General features: G+C 35.9%; 3 protein-coding genes across 3 annotated transcripts in view; 2 read left to right on the top strand and 1 right to left on the bottom strand.

Moving 5' to 3' along the window:
• Positions 1-16,595, bottom strand: part of LOC148941523 (ras-related and estrogen-regulated growth inhibitor-like protein) — a 387,592-nt gene that overhangs the window by 183,131 nt on the left and 187,866 nt on the right. The gene's annotated exons all lie outside the window — the stretch shown is intronic.
• Positions 585-4,642, top strand: LOC148941531 (uncharacterized). The gene is made up of 2 exons (XM_089104348.1): positions 585-599; positions 4,409-4,642. Exons 1-2 carry the CDS (start codon positions 585-587, stop codon positions 4,640-4,642), a joined length of 249 nt encoding a protein of 82 aa, XP_088960474.1.
• On the top strand, positions 10,835-13,228 carry LOC148941530 (uncharacterized). Its single transcript, XM_089104307.1, has 2 exons — positions 10,835-10,904; positions 12,947-13,228. The coding sequence occupies exons 1-2, from the start codon at positions 10,890-10,892 to the stop codon at positions 13,178-13,180; spliced, it is 249 nt and encodes an 82-aa protein (XP_088960433.1). The 5' UTR covers positions 10,835-10,889; the 3' UTR covers positions 13,181-13,228.

Here is a 16,595-nt window from a genome sequence, read left to right as displayed (position 1 = left end):
TATGTTTATCCAGATTGTCAACAGAGCGAATTTGCAATTTCCCAGGGAAAGTTAAGAGTGTTACGTTTGAACTTTCAAAGCATGTTACTGGGGATGTTGAACTCATCTAGAAGACACTATATGCATTCAAGTTTGTCATAAGGGTGTATTTGTGGAATCTCAGGAATAGCCAAAGGTATTGAGTGAAACTTTCAAGGCATGTTAAGGGGGTTGTTTTAACTAAATGTGGTCGTTGGAAGGGCGCATCTGCAATATCTCTGAAGCAGCTAAGGGCTTTAAAGTGGGTGTATGTTGTACTAAAACGAGACGCATATGTGCATGAATGTTGTCAAAAGGCACAGATGGAATATTTCAAGAGCTTAGTTTTAAATTGAAAACTTCGGGGGAAGCTGGGGGGAATGTAAAATTAAATCAAAATATACCATCTATATCCTTATTGTCGAAAGGGCGTCTGTGCAAAAATTATGGGTACTGCGTTGAAACTATAGTGTGTGTTTTAGCGATGTTAAGTCCTCGAAAAGTACCTTTTCTGCATTAGAACGGAAACAGTTTTCTATAAAACTTAATTACCTGAACGACCAAAAATGATGAAAATATTTGTAAGTCTCAAAAAAATAGAACTACTGACTCTTTACTGTCGTTTTAAATCACCATTATTTTTTTCCCAGTGTCGATTAAATTCATGCACTCTATGTTTTCTACTAATGAACTTTTAAAACTAGGAACTCTAATCTAATCACACAACACTTGATTACGGCTAAGGATGCAGGCATCAGGCTAAGTCAGTTCTGAGATAAAGACGAACTTTTTAATTATCGTCTCTCATCTTATTATTAAAATACTACATTCTCTGATTTAAACGGTCACAAAACTTGATCTCAAACAGGGTATTAGAATAAGGAAATGTGCATGAACCAAGCAAAGGGGAGTATCATTCCAAAAACTATGGACCGTTCCAATGAAATGTCAACAAAAATATCAACACCATCTAGCATCTGGGGACACTTGGCATTTTTTTCGAATCTTTGTAATCGTTTTCTGTCAGAATGCGAGATCGCACGCTTATTACTAAACTAATTTTGGCAATTACACTAGTTAAATTAATTATTCTTATTATATCACTGGAAAAATGTCAAGGGTGCTTGTATGATATAGCCCCTACCTAATATTCTTTTAATATGTTTCTCTGATGTTCAATCCTAATGAAATATACCAATAAGGATGATAAAAATATAATACTTTAGACACAAATTTGAGTTATATATTTGCAAATTGGGGAGAGGGGGGTAAAGTATAGTGGGTCTGCATGCCTAATGTGTTAGGTAAAATTATTCTACATATTATGAAGTAAGAATTGCTTTCTAACCTCACATTGTCCAAATATTTTGCCCCCCCCCTTCTAATGTGCAACTTTATAACCCAAATTAAAATTTTCCATCTATTGTGTCACTTACGTTTGTCTTGTCTCACAATAAGCTGAAAGAAACTAACGAAATAAACTGGGTCTATTATGCGTCAATGAATGAACAACTTAAGCGGTAGGGGCTATATCATACAACTACCGTTCCAAGTTCCACCAAACGCTAGATAATGTTGATAGTTATTTTATTGACACTGTTGCCAGTTTGCAGTTCTAGAAATGTTAAACGTGTGCTAACCATGTAGCCTCCGCCACCACCAGCAGTCTTTTAGAGTGATTTTGGTAAAAAGCTGGGAGAGGGAAGGAAGAGGAGACCGCTACCGACTATTATTTGTATTAATTTAATTTCTATACTACAAAAGTTTGCGCCACATTGATACACTTTGCAAAAACCTGTCATTCTTAAGAAGACCAAAGTGATATCGGAAAAAATTCAAGGATATTCAATCAATTAGAAGCTTAGAAGAAGAAAAATATACATTAAAAGTGGGAGATAATACCAGTTAACCCCCTCCCCCCGACCCGCCGCTTTGTTTTTTTAGTTAGTCCTCGTTATAGTTACAGGAAATTCACTCAGTTTTCTTTTTAAAGAAAATGGGAAACATTAAATTTTTCGGAACTGAGAGAGGACATATGCCACCCTATCCCTATATTCCATTCTCTAGGTTTCAGTAAAAATCACTTTGGGATTTTATCATTGAAAATGCCTTGGTTTGTAATTTTCATCAAAAAAATATAAAAAAAAAACACCAAAATTGCCTCCACTTAGATTTTGAAAAATACCCCCCACCCCAACATATTTATGAGCTGCAACTGTTTTTCAATTTAAAGAGTTTATTATGTTTTTTATTGAAAATTGTTATTCGCACAATTGTTGTTGTTGGCACAGTGATTAGTTGCCACGCTGAACTTGCAATTGTATCTTACCCTCTCGTCTCAATTAAATAAAAAAAAAACAAGTTTTTTTAAACTGAAAGTAGGGAGCGACATTAAAACTTAAAACGAACAGAAATTATTCCGTATATGAAAGGGGCTTTCCCCTTCTCAACGCCTTGCTCTTTACGCTAAAGTTTGACTCTGTCTCACAATTTTATTTTTAAAAACAATAAAAAACTTTAGCGTAAAGAGCGAGGCGTTGAGGAGACGACAGCCCCTTTCATAAAGCCCATTGCTAAATTGCTGTCTCTAAATTTGGTTCTGACGTAATTTACAAATTAACTTACGTAACGAACTTCTATATTCGTATATTTTTCTTCTGGAAAAAAAATACAAAGTTGCAGATATTTGCAGATATGAGCTTGAAACCTATGTAATAGGGTTTTCTGATACGCTGAATCTGACGGTGTAATTTTCATTAAAATTCTTTCACTTGTAGGGGATGTGTCCCCCCTCTTTAAAAAATGAGGTAAATTTTCTCAGGCTCGTAGCCTTTGATGAGTAATACTAAAACTTGATAAAATTTATATATTTATAATCAGCATTATTAGCCCCTTCTTTTGATATATTTATTAACATCAAAATTCCGTATTTAAAAGTTTCGATTACTATCGAGCTGTATCGCTTGTTTTTTTTTATTGTTTTTTTTTATTACATATATGTTATTACGTATATGAAGGGGTTCTCCCCTTAGTCAAAACCGCGCTCTTTACGTTAAAATTTGAAAAAAATTTCAATTCACAAACCCGTGAATCACAAAGGCCGTTTAATTAGAATAGATAGCTCTTTTGAAAGCACTAAAACAAAACTGTAGCGTAAAGAGCGAGGTATTGACTTGGGGGAGAACCCCCTCATATACGTAATAATTTCTGTTCGTTTTAAGTTCTAATGTTGCTTCTTACTTTCAGTTGAAAAAAGTTGTTTTTTTTAAATTTAATTTTTGATCGTTTTTTTAAATAATGCTTGGAAATCCAGCGTCCCCTTCATAGAAATATCCCTTACCCCAAAGAAACATCCTCCACGGAAAGATTCTCCCGAGTAACCCCTCCTCCATCCCCCTCACCCGAAAAAAATCCTTCCTGAAAATGTCTGTATACTTCCCAATACCAATACAATGTGTATGCAATGGGCAAAGTTCATAACTTGCAGCCCTTCCCCTGGGAACTGTGGGGGAATAAGTCATCCTAAAAGACATATTTATTAGATTTTCGACCATGCTGAACAAAATGGAAATCTCAAAATTTTGATCGGGTGACTTTGGGAAGAAAATGAGCATGGGAGGGGGCCTAGTTCCTCTCCATTTTTTTGGTCACTTAAAAAGGACACTAGAACTTTTAATTTTCGTTCCAATGAGCCCTCCCACGATATTATAGGACCACTGGGTCGATTCGATCACTCCTGGAAAAAAAAAAACAAAAACAAAAAAAAATTAAAATAAACGCGCATCCGTTATCTTTCTTCTGGCAAAATATGGAAAATTCCACATTTTTGTAGATAGAAGCTTGAAACCTTTACAGTAGGTTTCCTTGATACGCTGAATATGATGCTATGATTTTCATTAAGGTTCTATTGCTTTTAGAGGTTCTTTCCCCCTTTTTATCTAAAATCAGCCAAATTTTCTCAGGCGCTTAACTTTTGATGGGTAAGATCAAACTTGATGAAACTTATATATTTGAAATCAAAATTAAAATCTGATTCTTTTGATGTATCTATTGGTATCAAAATTCCGTTTTATAGAGTTTCTGTTACCATTGAGCCGGGTCGCTCCTTACTTACAGTTCGTTACCACGAACTGTTTGATAACATAACTGCCTCCAGAATTAAACACTTTTCATGGTCAAACAATGAGTACAATTATTTACGTGGGATATTTCCCACATAGTCGTTCCTTTTCAAGGGATTTTATTAATATGGACTTGGAAAGCGTATAATCTTATTTCCCCTAATATACTTCCAAAAATATACAAAAATTTGCAGAAAATATAAAGAGATTCATTTTTATTGCAAAAAACGGTAAAATCTGTACCATCACTAATTAATTTCTTTTTTCAGGTTCTCCTCGCCCTTTTCGCAATTGCTTTCTGCGCATCATCAGAAGAAAAAAAGGAAGCCACAGACATTGAAGGAAGCGAATCCTTCCTTCCAAGCTATGGTTTTGGCTATGGTGCAGGCCTTGGCTATGGTTACGGTGGACTTAATGGTGGCTACGGGTTCGGATTGAGAAGAGGTCTCTATAGCCTCTATTATGGTGGATATGGCTATGGTCGTGGGCGTGGCTACTGGTGAATTTACATTCCATTTTTTTACTTACTTTTTAAAATAAATTTTCATGTCCAAAATATGTCTTTTCTTGTTCAATGATAATGAATGTTGGCTTGTATCTATATATTTTCATAGTTGCAGATTACAAGACCCCAAGTTTTAATATTAAAAACGGTAGAGGCCCATTCAAAATGATATCTTACCAATACCATGAAATAGCTAGCGCTGATTTAAGCTAATCAGGTTTTACTTAGAATTTGCTGATAGAATGGACAGTTCTATGAAAAAATATGATTGGCTCATATAACGTCAGCTACATCTCGGTATTACTAAAAAAAACTTGTTGGCCTCAGGCTTATTCTAATTGGAGTTTACTAACTGTGGTTTTGAGCATTGACGAATATATTACATATATATCATAAGGGAGGCTAGGCTTATTGGTAGGGACTGACAATGCTATAAAAAAAAAATTCTAGGCCAACTGTATCTCCCAATTTCCCCCTCTAATTAATCATCTCGATACTTCTGTTTCTTCTTCAAACTTGCCACAAAGAAACAAGTTATAGGAGTTGAACATCTAATTACCAAATTAAATAAAAAAAAAGACGAATTTTGTAAACTAAAATTAAGGAGTAAAATTAAAACTTAAAACAACCAGAAATGATCCCGTGCATAAGGGGCCCTTCCTCAATACCCAACTCATCACGCTAAAGTTTTTAGCACTTCTAAAAAAGCTTCTGATTCTAATTAAATGGCTCTCGAGTTTCAGGAGTCATTCTCAAAGAATTGGGACAAAAAGACTAACTTTAGCGTAAAGAGCGGGGTATTGAGAGGGGTTAGCTTTCCTCGCATATGGAATAATTTTTGTTTGTCTTAAGTTTTAATGTTGCTCCTTACATTCAGTGGAAAAAAACTCGTTTTTTTTTTAATTCCTGATCGTTTTTCAATAAAAAAAATGGGAAATCATCCTACCTTTCCATGGAAAATCCTTCCCATGGCAAATTCCTCTTGGAAAGATCCTCCTGCTTAAAAAACTCCCCCATCCAGGTAAATCCCACCTGGGCAATTCTTTCTTCGCTAAATATTCCCCCGGAAAATGTCTTGTGGACGATTCCGCGTAAAAAATTCTCCTTACCATACTTTCATTTCAAACAAGAATTGTTTTTTTATTTAATTTCTTATTGTCTTTCAAATCATGCAGCTAATCCCTCCTCCGTGGAAAATTTTCCCTGGATGTCCCCTTCCCCGGTGGAAAATATCTATTGAAAGTTTTTTCTGTGAACCCCCCACCCCAAAAAAAAAAGAAATCCCTCAGACAATTCAGACCCCGCTGAAAATTTTCCCCGGAGAATACCTGTGGAACATCTCCAATGTAAAACTTTGTTGCCAAAAAGAAAGTAAGACAAATAAAAAAATTCTTAAAGGAATTCTGACACATTCTCCATTCTCCAGGAAAGTTAACCCCGAAAATTTCCCTCCCCACAAAAATTGCTACCTGTGGAAAATCACCCCCCCCCCCATCCCCTAGAAAAATGTCTGTATATTTCCCGAAAACAAATACTATATATAAACAATAGGCAAATTTCAGAACTTGTACCTGTGTCCCCAGGAAGTGGGGGGAAGGGGGTCATGTCTTCCAAAAAGACGTATTTATGGTACCTCTAGATTATGTTGAAAAAAATGGTTATCTCAAAATCTGGATCGATCGACTTTGGGGAAAAAGAGCGTGGGATGGGGGATAGCTGTCCTCCAATCTCTTTGGTCACTTAAAAAGGGCACAACAGCTTTGAAGTTCTGTTCGAATGAGTCCTCTTCCGATCTTCTAGAACCATTAACTTGATACCATAACCAAAACACACAAACAAATAAAGAAATATCCGAGATCTTTTTTCTGGCAAAAAATACAAAATTCCACATTTTTTCAGAAGAGAGCTTGAAACCTTCACAATAGAGTTCTCCGATACGCTGAATATGACGGAAATTGAAAGCTCCAGTGCGTTTTTTAATATTTAGAAGTGATTTTGAGGCCCCCAGCCATTCCTGATACATCCGTTAGTTTCCAAAAAAAGTGAAATCAAAATTATGAAATGGCTATTTTGTTCAACATAGTTGAAAGGTCCATTAACTATGTTTCTGGAGATGTCAATCCCCACAGCCCTTTGGGTAAGGGCTGTAATCTATTCGTCCATTGTTTAAATATAGTATTTTTTATTGTGAAAAAAGGCATGTTTTGACTTGGTGTTCAAAAAGACCAAGGCCATTCAGGTGAAGCTTTCAGAGAATGTTGAAAGGAGTGTTGAACTAAATCAAAACACATTGTTTCCGTAGAGGTTTCAAAACGCGTAACTCGGTATTTATAGAGTGTATTAAGTTGGAAATTTCAGGAAATGATGAGGGGGAATATCAATTGACCAAAAAGGCAATATTTGCACGCTACTACTACAATCACTGCGAAAATTACTACTACTAGCACTACTCCCTCTGCTACCGCAACTACTGCTTCTGTAGCAACTATTATTAAGGCTGAAGATATTGAGATTAAAATCTGAGGAGATGCTAAGGGAAAAGTTAAGAAAAATCAAAACATACTATGTGGATACAGATTATAAAAAGGGTGTATCAACAAAATCTTTTTAACGAATTAGCGTATCAAGCTAAAGCCTCCTGATGAGAAGGATGTTAAACTCATCAAAAGGTAATATGTGTATCATTTTGCTGCTGCTGATTCTACTGCTACCACTGTTGCTACAACTATTAATACATCACTACTATTACTTCTACTTCTGCTATTACAACTACTATGATACTTGTGCTACTAAGGCTTAGGGTATGAAGGTCAAAATTTAGGGTATGAAGGTCAGGAATAGCTTAAGGGATTAAGTTGGAACTTTCAGGAAATACTTCGGGGGAAGATCAATTGACCAAAGGGTAATATTTGCACGCTACTACTAAAACTACTACCAGTACTACTGCTGCTAGAACTGTTCTAAGTACTCCTGGCTCATCAGATAATAATAAAGCTAAGAGTATAAGGTAAAACCTTCAGTAAATGTTGGAGGGGAAAGTCCAACTAAAATTAAACACAATATGGCCCCAGGTCATCAAAAGAGCATATCGAAAATATCATAGCTAGGGTTTATAGTATTAAGTTGAAACCTCAAAAGATTAATGAGGTGGATGCTCAACTGACAAAAAAAACTGACCAAGAAACAATATGTACATTTTGTGCATATTACAAATGCTACTAGTATTATTACTAATGTTGTTAATTCTACTACTAATCTCACTACTGATACTACCAGTAATTCTTCTGCTATTACTACTGTGACTACTGCTGCAACTAAGGCTAAGGGCATAAAGGTGAAAATTTGAGGGAATATTAAGGGGGAAGTTGAACTGAATCAAAACACACTGTGGGCATGAAGACTGGCAAAATGACTAATTAGCAGTATCCCAGGAACAGCTTGGAGTATGAAGTTGAAACTTAAAGGGCTTGTAGTAGGAGGTGTTGAACTAACCAAAAGGCAATAATGCTACTGCTATTTTTCTACTACTACAACTACTACTACTGCTGCTTCTACTAATGCACCTTATATTGATAATGCTACTACTAATACGGCTGCTAAGGGTATTAAGGTGAAAATGTTAGGGGATGTATAGACACTGTTGAACCAAATTAAAACATACTATGTGCATGCCTGGTTGTCAAAAGGACGTATCAGCAATACCTCAGAACTCTTTACAATAAGAAGTTGAAACTCTCAGTGTGTGTTGAAGGAGATGTTCAAAAAACAAACGGTGCTATTTGCTTACTGCTACTAATGCTACTGCTACCCCTACTACAAAAATGGCTACTACTGAATCTAAGGGTAATCTAAGGGTGAAGATTTAAGTGAATGCTTAGGGGTATGCTGAGCTAAAAATCAAAACATACTATGATCCTGTAGATTGTCAAAAGAATGTTGCAGCAATATCTCAGGAATGGCTTAGATTATTAAGTTTAGGAAATGCTGAGGAAGATTTTGAACTAACAAAAAGGAACTAGGTGAATACAACTAGAGACGCTAATGGAATTAAGGTGAAATTTTCAGGGAATCTTTAAGGGGAGTTCCTACTACATCAAAACAAACTACATGCACGAAGGTTTTCAAAAAGGCAGATAAACAATAACTTAGGAACGGCTAAGAGAATTAAATCAAAACTTTAAGGGCTTGTTGAGGGTGATTTCGAACTATCCAAACCACTATTACTACTATTACGACTGCTAAAATTAGTACTTTCATTGAGGTTAAGGGTATAAAGGTGAAACTTTCAAGAAAGATTTAGCGGGGCGTTGAACTAAACAAAAAAACACTGCGTGCATTCAAGTTACCAAAAGCATGTATGAAAAATTTATCAGGACAGATTAGAGTATTAAGTTGAAATTTTCAGGACTTGTTGAGAGTGATGTTGAACTAACCAGAAGGCACTCCGTGCATACTACTAATACTACTACTGCAGTTACTTCTGCTACTAGTACTACTGTTACTATGACTACTAATACTTAGGCTAAAGATAGGAATGATAAAATTTCAGAGAATGTTCAGGGGGATGTTAAACTAAATAAAAACCCACTATATACCCTGGGTAATCAAAAGGGTGTATTACCAATACCCCAGGAAAGGCTTAAGATATTAAGATGAAAATGGATTTTCATCTTAATATCTTATTAAGATGGTAGTCCCAGGACTACCAATATGATTACCCCTTTTTCTGCTGCTTTCACTATTATTACTGCTATTATTACTGCTACAATTGAACTAAATCAACAAAAGTTAAAAACAAATCCAGGCTGTTAAGATATCCAGGTGGGATAGCTTAGGACTTGAAAAGGGTATAAAGTAGAAACTTTCACGGAAAGTATATATTACTTCAAAACTAAATCAAAAGGCACAGTGTTTATGCTGGTTGTCAGTAGGACGTCTCGACAATATCTCAAAGCGACTGAGGGTATTAAGTTGAAACTTTGAAAGTTACTATTATTACTACTTCTGCTCTTACAATTGAACTAAATTAAAAGAATGTAAGTGCATCCAGGTTGTGAAAATAGCATAAATAAAATGATTTAGGAAGATATTAAGTTTTCTTAGGAAACTTGAGGAGGTGTAAAATTAAATCAAAGAAGGCTATGTGTGTACAGATTTTCTAAAGAGTGTATAGCTTATTATTAAAATTTGTTGAATAATTTGTCCGACTTATAAATAGTAGGACAAAATATAGATTCTTATAAAGCCATTAAAATATTAGGAAAATATGTGGGAAAACAACTTTTCCCACAAGGAGAGCTTTTCAAAAAAAAAAATAATGAGATTTATTAAACCAAAGATTTGCAGAAATAAAGTCAAAAAATTTTACAAGCGTAAAGCTACTACAAATTCCCATCAATAAATAAATGAAGTCCAAAACGAACAGAAGTTATAATAAACAACCAAGTCAAACTCAAAATGAGCAAAACTAAGACGAGTAGTGATGACACCTTCATGCCACGCCTATGTAGGATGGGGGATACACATTTAAAAGGATAGAGGCCAATTTGACCAAACAACCCAAGGAAACAATGTTAGTTCAATTGGATGGTATGAAAAGTTAGAAAAATCTTGACTTATGAGGGGGAGAGACAAATCCAAGAGGCATTCCCCTTCGCAGATGCCTGACTTTAGGTCATACATAAGGAGAAGTTTTTTTCTTATTCTTACGCAGAAATCACAGCGATTGACTCTATCAAATTTCTTACACAGGGAAAATGGAAGTTACTAGTTTATAAAGCTGACTTGTAGGAAATCATGAAAATCAGACATTTTATGAGGCTTAAATAGCGGGCAATTAGAGATGAGTGCAATGCATAAGCTTATTTCAATTTCATCTAATATTCCTGAAAGTCTTTCTTAAATTCGAGTATTCCCAATTTACAGTAAAACTAGTAGTCATTTTATTGATCTCACGGTTAAATAACTGTTGGTTGTTCTAATTTTGATCCCAAAACAATTTAGAATTGTTAATGAATACAATGCGCATATTGGGTAATCCGGAAGAAGATGAAACACCATTGAAAAAAATAATTAACATTTTGTTTTTTCAAGTTCTTCAACCCTATTTACGATAAAACAAAAGTGCGTATATTTCAAGGTTTCAAAGAATAAGAATCGTTGAATATAAGTGCCTGAGAAGTACATTTTTCCGCATCAGAACTGAAACAGTTTTCTAAGAAACTTAATTACCTGAACAACCAAAAATGATGAAACTATTTGTAAGTCTAACTTTTTAATACTGTTTCACTTTTTATAACAAAACTTAATAACTGACTTTTTTAAATTTCACTTATTTTTTTCCAGTGTCGATTAAATTCACGCATCATATGTTTTCCTTAATAAACTTTTTAAACTAGGGACTCCAATCTTTTCACACTGCCCAATTGATTACAGCTAAGGATGCAGACATCAGGTCAAGTCATTTCTGAGACAGAGACGAGCGTTTTAATTTCCGCCTCTAATCTTACAATTAAAATACTACATTCTCTTGTTCAAACTGTCATAGTACTTGCATCCAAAACAGGTATTAGACTAAGAAAATTTCTATGAACCGACCAAAGGGGAGAATCATTCCAAAAGATAAGAACTGTTCCTATGAAGTCACATCATGAGATATATTATACATCAGGCCAAAGAGAATGAGTAATTAAAAGATTGGAAAATGGCGCTTGTGTCGACGAAAAAAAAATAACACCGCCATCTAACACCTGGCGACACTTGCCATTTTGTAATCGTTTTTCTGTCAGGATCTGAGATAAGACATTGAATTACTTAACTAATTTTTCCAGTTGCACTAAGTAAATTAGTTATTTTTATTATTACACTGAAAAATAATGCAGAGTTTCGCTAAACGTTAGATGTCGTTGATAGTTTTTTGCTGACACTAGTGCCAGTTTCAACTCTTATAAGCTAACCATACTCTTTGGCATTAGGCATAGATAAAACGCTAGGGAATTAAAATTTTTTCTAGAAACGTCTGAGGGGTGTTGACCTTGTAGCCTAGACCACCAGGTATGATGATATTAGACTGAAAGTGGCAAAAAGACAGAAGGAAGAGGGAGACTACTACCAACTCTTCTTTGTATCAATTTCCTTTCTAAGTTGAGAAAGAATTTGCACCATATGACTATACTTTTACAAAAACCTGTTAGACTGAAGAAGAATAAACTGATATCGGAGAAAATTCAAGTCAATCAATCCAATCAAGATAGCCAATCAATTTAGAAGCTTAGAAAAATAAAAATATATGTTAAAAGTGGGAGATAATACCAGTTACCTCCCATTGGGTTTGTTTTATAAGTGAGTCCTCGTTATTATTAAAGAAATTTCATTTATTTTCTTAAGAAAATGGGAAAAATTGAATTTTTCGGTGCCCAGAGGGACATATCCCATTCTACCCTTATATTACCCCCTCTAGGTTTTAATAAAAACCTTTTTGAGGTGTTTCCATTGAAAATGCCTTGGTTTGTACTTTCATCAGAAAGAAATAAAAAAAACAAAAAAATTTCCCCCCTTCCCTTAAATTTTGAAAATATTCCCCCCCCCCCACCTATATATTTGTCAATTCAGCGCCACTGTATTTTATTTTAAAGACGTTATTTTGTTTTTGTTTCTTTTGGTGAAAATTGTTGTTTGCAGAGTTGTTGTTGTTGTTGGCATAGGGATTGGTTGGGCGCTGGACTTGCAATCGTATACCCCCCGAGCAAGTTCAGCTCTTGTTTTGTCATTCTTTTTCAAGTGGTGGAGGTAGGTAATGTGACCGGAAGCTCAGCCGTCATGAATCTGAGGAGCTTAAGGATTAACTTGGAAAGCCATTTAACCCTCTGGTCTCAATAACATAACTGCTGACAGAATTAAACACTTTTCATAGTCAAACAATGAGTACAATCATTTACGTGGTATATTTCCCATGTAGTCGTTCTTTTTCATGGGGCATTTTTATTAATATGCGCTTGGAAAGCTTACAATCTTATTTCCCCTAATATGCTCCCAAAAATATATAAAAATTTGCAGAAAATATAAAGAGATTCATTTTTATTGCAAAAAAACGGTAAGAACCACATCATCAATAATTAATGTATTTTTTCAGGTTTTCCTTGCCCTTTTCGCAATTTCCTCGCCTTTTCACAATTTCCTTTTCCCTAGTATACTCCCAATTGTAATAAGAAAATTAAAAATTTGCAGGGAATATAAGGAAATTTATTTTTTTTTGCAAAATAACCTGTAAAATCCGCAGCATCACTAATTAATTTGATTTTAGGTCTTCCTTGCCCTTGTCACCATTGCCTTTTGCGCTCCAGCAGAAGAAAAAAAGGAGGGCACAGACATTGAAGGAAGTGAATCATTCCTTCCAAGCTATGGCTTAGGCTATGGTGCAGGACTTGGCTATGGCTATGGTGGACTTAATGGAGGCTACGGGGTTGGATTGAGAAGAGGCGTCTACAGCCCTTATTACGGTGGATATGGCTTTGGTCGCGGCCTTGGCTACTGGTGAACATATTTAATCTTCTTTTTTATTTTTGTTTTAAAATAAATTTTCATGCCCAAATTATATCTTTTCTTATATGATGATAATGAACGTTGGCTCGTTTCATACATATTTTTCTAGTTGTAGATTATAAGCCTTCAAGTTTTCTTATTTCAGACAGTAGAGGCAAATTCAGAATGATATTTTATAAGTTCGAAGATTTAGCTAGCGCTTATTTGAGCCAATCAGACTTTCCATAGAATTTGCTGATTGCCTGAACAGTTCTATAAAAAATGTGATTGGCTCAAGCTAACGCCAGCTACATCGCATTGTTATAAATATATCATTATGAATGGGCCTCAGGCGTATTCTAATTGGAGGTTACAAACTTGATTTTGAGTATTGACCAATATATAATAAAAAGATAGCAGAAGGGAGACTAGCCTAATTGGTAGGAAACGACACTGCTATAAAAATATACATATTATTATTATTGTTTTATTTATGCCCACTATAGAACAAAAGAAAGGTAGTGGAGTAAATAATCAACAACTACAACAAAAAAAGAGAACACTTCCCATAACTACATTAAACACACAAAATTTAAGCAAAATCATACATAAGCCGTGTCAGCGGAGAAAAATATATAGCAAAGGCCATACGGCTTCAACTTTTTCTTCCCCAGACGCATTTTATATTGAAGGGGTTATCGCATAAACTCCAAAGAGGGCTAACTTGATTGGAAATCGAGAGTTCTAGTGCTCTTTTAAAGAGTCAAAATCCCTGTCAGGATTTTGGCACGAGCACGGCTTTCAATTTCTTCGCATTTTGCGGTAGGATCAATAATTCCGAACCTTCGGCATAAGGAGGTATTGGGCGTCCAGGGCACGATTCCTAACAGATACTTTGCAAGCTTGAAGTGTTTAGTACGAATTCGTCACTTTTCAGACTATGTAAGCAGATCAAATAAAGGAGAAATGTAAAGAAAATGCGGTATTACCATTGCGTTAAAAAGTCTCGCCAGAAACCTTTTGCTCAGAGTATTTTTCAGAGCTACCGCTTTTTCGTACCCGGTGAGCATGCCTCGATATGCCGAAAACGAAACCAGGCCGCGCAGCTTTCTAATGTCAGATCCGTACTGAATTACAAGATACTTAATTGTCTCTGATCGAGCGACACCAGGGCCATCGAAAATCGAAAGAAGAGTACTCATGCTATCTGTACCGTATAGATAGCATGAGGCACTACTACAAATTCTGTCTAGAGATATTAGCACAGAGACCAATATCAGAGGCAACGCTCTAGCGTTGCCTATAGCAAAGGCCACACGGCTTCAATGTTGTTTTTTTTCCCCATAGGCACTTTATATTAAAGGGTTCATCGCATAAACTACAAAGGGGGCTAATTCGATTGGAAATCGAGAGTTCTAGTGCTCTTTTTAAGAGTCAAAAGTGATAGGAGGTCAACTAACCCCCCCCCCAGACCGTTTTTTCCCAAATATATCCGATAAAGATTTTTAGATAGCCATTTTGTTAAAAATAGTTCACATATCATATAAAAAAATCTCCGATGTCGACACAACCCCTCCAGGGCCCGGGGGCAAGCGTTCTAAGTTATGCGCTGGGGGCATATACTGTTCTTATGGAAGGAATGCTCGAATAAACTTCAGAGAGGGATCAATTAATTGGAAGTTGAAAGTTCTACTTCACTTCTTAAGAGTCAAAAGATATCCGAGGGCTATCCCCCTCCCCACACACTCTTTTTTACCCAAACCCCTCCGATAAAAATTTTGAGACAGCCATTTCCTTCAAAATAGTTCAAAGGTCAGATAAGAAAAATTCATGTATCGACGCAACCCCCCAGGGCCCGGGGGAGGCGTTGTAAGTATTGATATGGGGGTATATATGGTTCCTATGGAAGGAATACTACTACTACCACTACTAACAACAACTCACCGCAGCACCAAGCCGCCTGAGGCCAACACAGCTACGCACAATCCTCCTCCACCCCAATCTATTCAAAGCCTCCCTTTTTACACCCGCCCACGAAGTTCCCATTTCCTTTAAATCTTTCTTTATGACGTCCTCCCACCCCAGACGGGGACGACCTGCTTTCCGTTTAGCCCTAGATGGTTGGCCGAAAAGAACGACGTTCGGCAATCTGTCATCCTTCATCCGCACAACGTGCCCTAACCACCTCAACCTTTTTTTTTCATGATAGCCCTAGAGAGTGGTATTGAGCCACATTTTTCATACAGCCTATTGTTTGAAATATGGTCAGTCAGCCGGGTACCCAGAACAATCCTTAAGCAATTTCCCTGGAAAACAACTAGGAAATCTTCACCCACTTTTCGGGGCGTCCATGCTTCAGAGACATATTTGATCACTGTAATCACCGTTGCTTCTAAGATTCTAATCTTGGTTTGCAGACTTATCTTCCTATTCTTCCAGACTTTTTTTAAGTGTGAAAAAACACCCTGAGCCTTCTCTATTCTATTTTTAACATCTTGACTGCTCCCACCATCTTTACTAATAATACTTCCAATGTAAGTGAAGCTTCCCACCTTATCAATATTTTCATTACCCCTCGTCACCTTTTCATCTTAACTTATTCCTAGCATTAGTGACTTATTCTTCCTAACATGAATTTTCAAACCAACTCTAGCACCCTGACCTCGCAAAACCTCTAAAACTTGATTCATTTTGTTCACACTTTCATCTAGGATGCTTAAATCATCAGGATAATCCAAGTCAATGAGACATTTTCCTCCCCATTTGATTCAGCGGTCTTTCAGTGCCTTTCCTGAGCTCCTTAAAACAAAGCCCATCAAAATAACACATATAAAGGGAGATAGAATACACCCCTGCTTAACTCCTGATTTAATACAAAACCAGCTGCTGACCTCATTTTCTACCTGAACCACAGCAGTGCTATTCTCGTACATAGCACTAATCACTTTAATGTATTTGTCTGGTATACCATACAAGCATAAAACCTTTACCAAAGCTCTTCTATCAACAGAATCGAACGCTTGCTCGTAATCTACAAAACTGAGGACCAAAGGTGTTTGAAAATTTAGGCACTTCTCAATTATTATCCTAAGAGTGAAAATTTGGTCGACACATCCTCTACCTTTTCTAAAGCCGCACTGCTCTTCTCTTAAAACTTTGTCTACGGCATCTCTCAGTCTAAAAAGTATCTTATTACTAAGTAATTTACTACCTACAGTGACCAGACTAATGTCTCGATAATTACCACGCTCACTCTTATTACCTTTCTTGTACAGTTGTTTAGTTAAGGTTTTCCTAAAATTGCTAGGTATTTCTCCTATTTCAAAATCATATTCATAATCTTAATTAACTTTTTTCTGACCTCAGAGCCCCCATGTTTAAAAAACTCATTTACCACACTATCAGTACATGGAGACTAATTATTTTTTAAT

This window comes from Artemia sp. Qi Xiang Cuo, chromosome 18, assembly GCF_049724085.1.
Source record: "Artemia sp. Qi Xiang Cuo chromosome 18, ASM4972408v1, whole genome shotgun sequence".
Taxonomy (NCBI): Eukaryota; Metazoa; Arthropoda; class Branchiopoda; order Anostraca; family Artemiidae; genus Artemia; species Artemia sp. Qi Xiang Cuo.
Note: the sequence above shows the minus strand (reverse complement) of the source record. Positions and strands in the feature narration are given on the sequence as shown.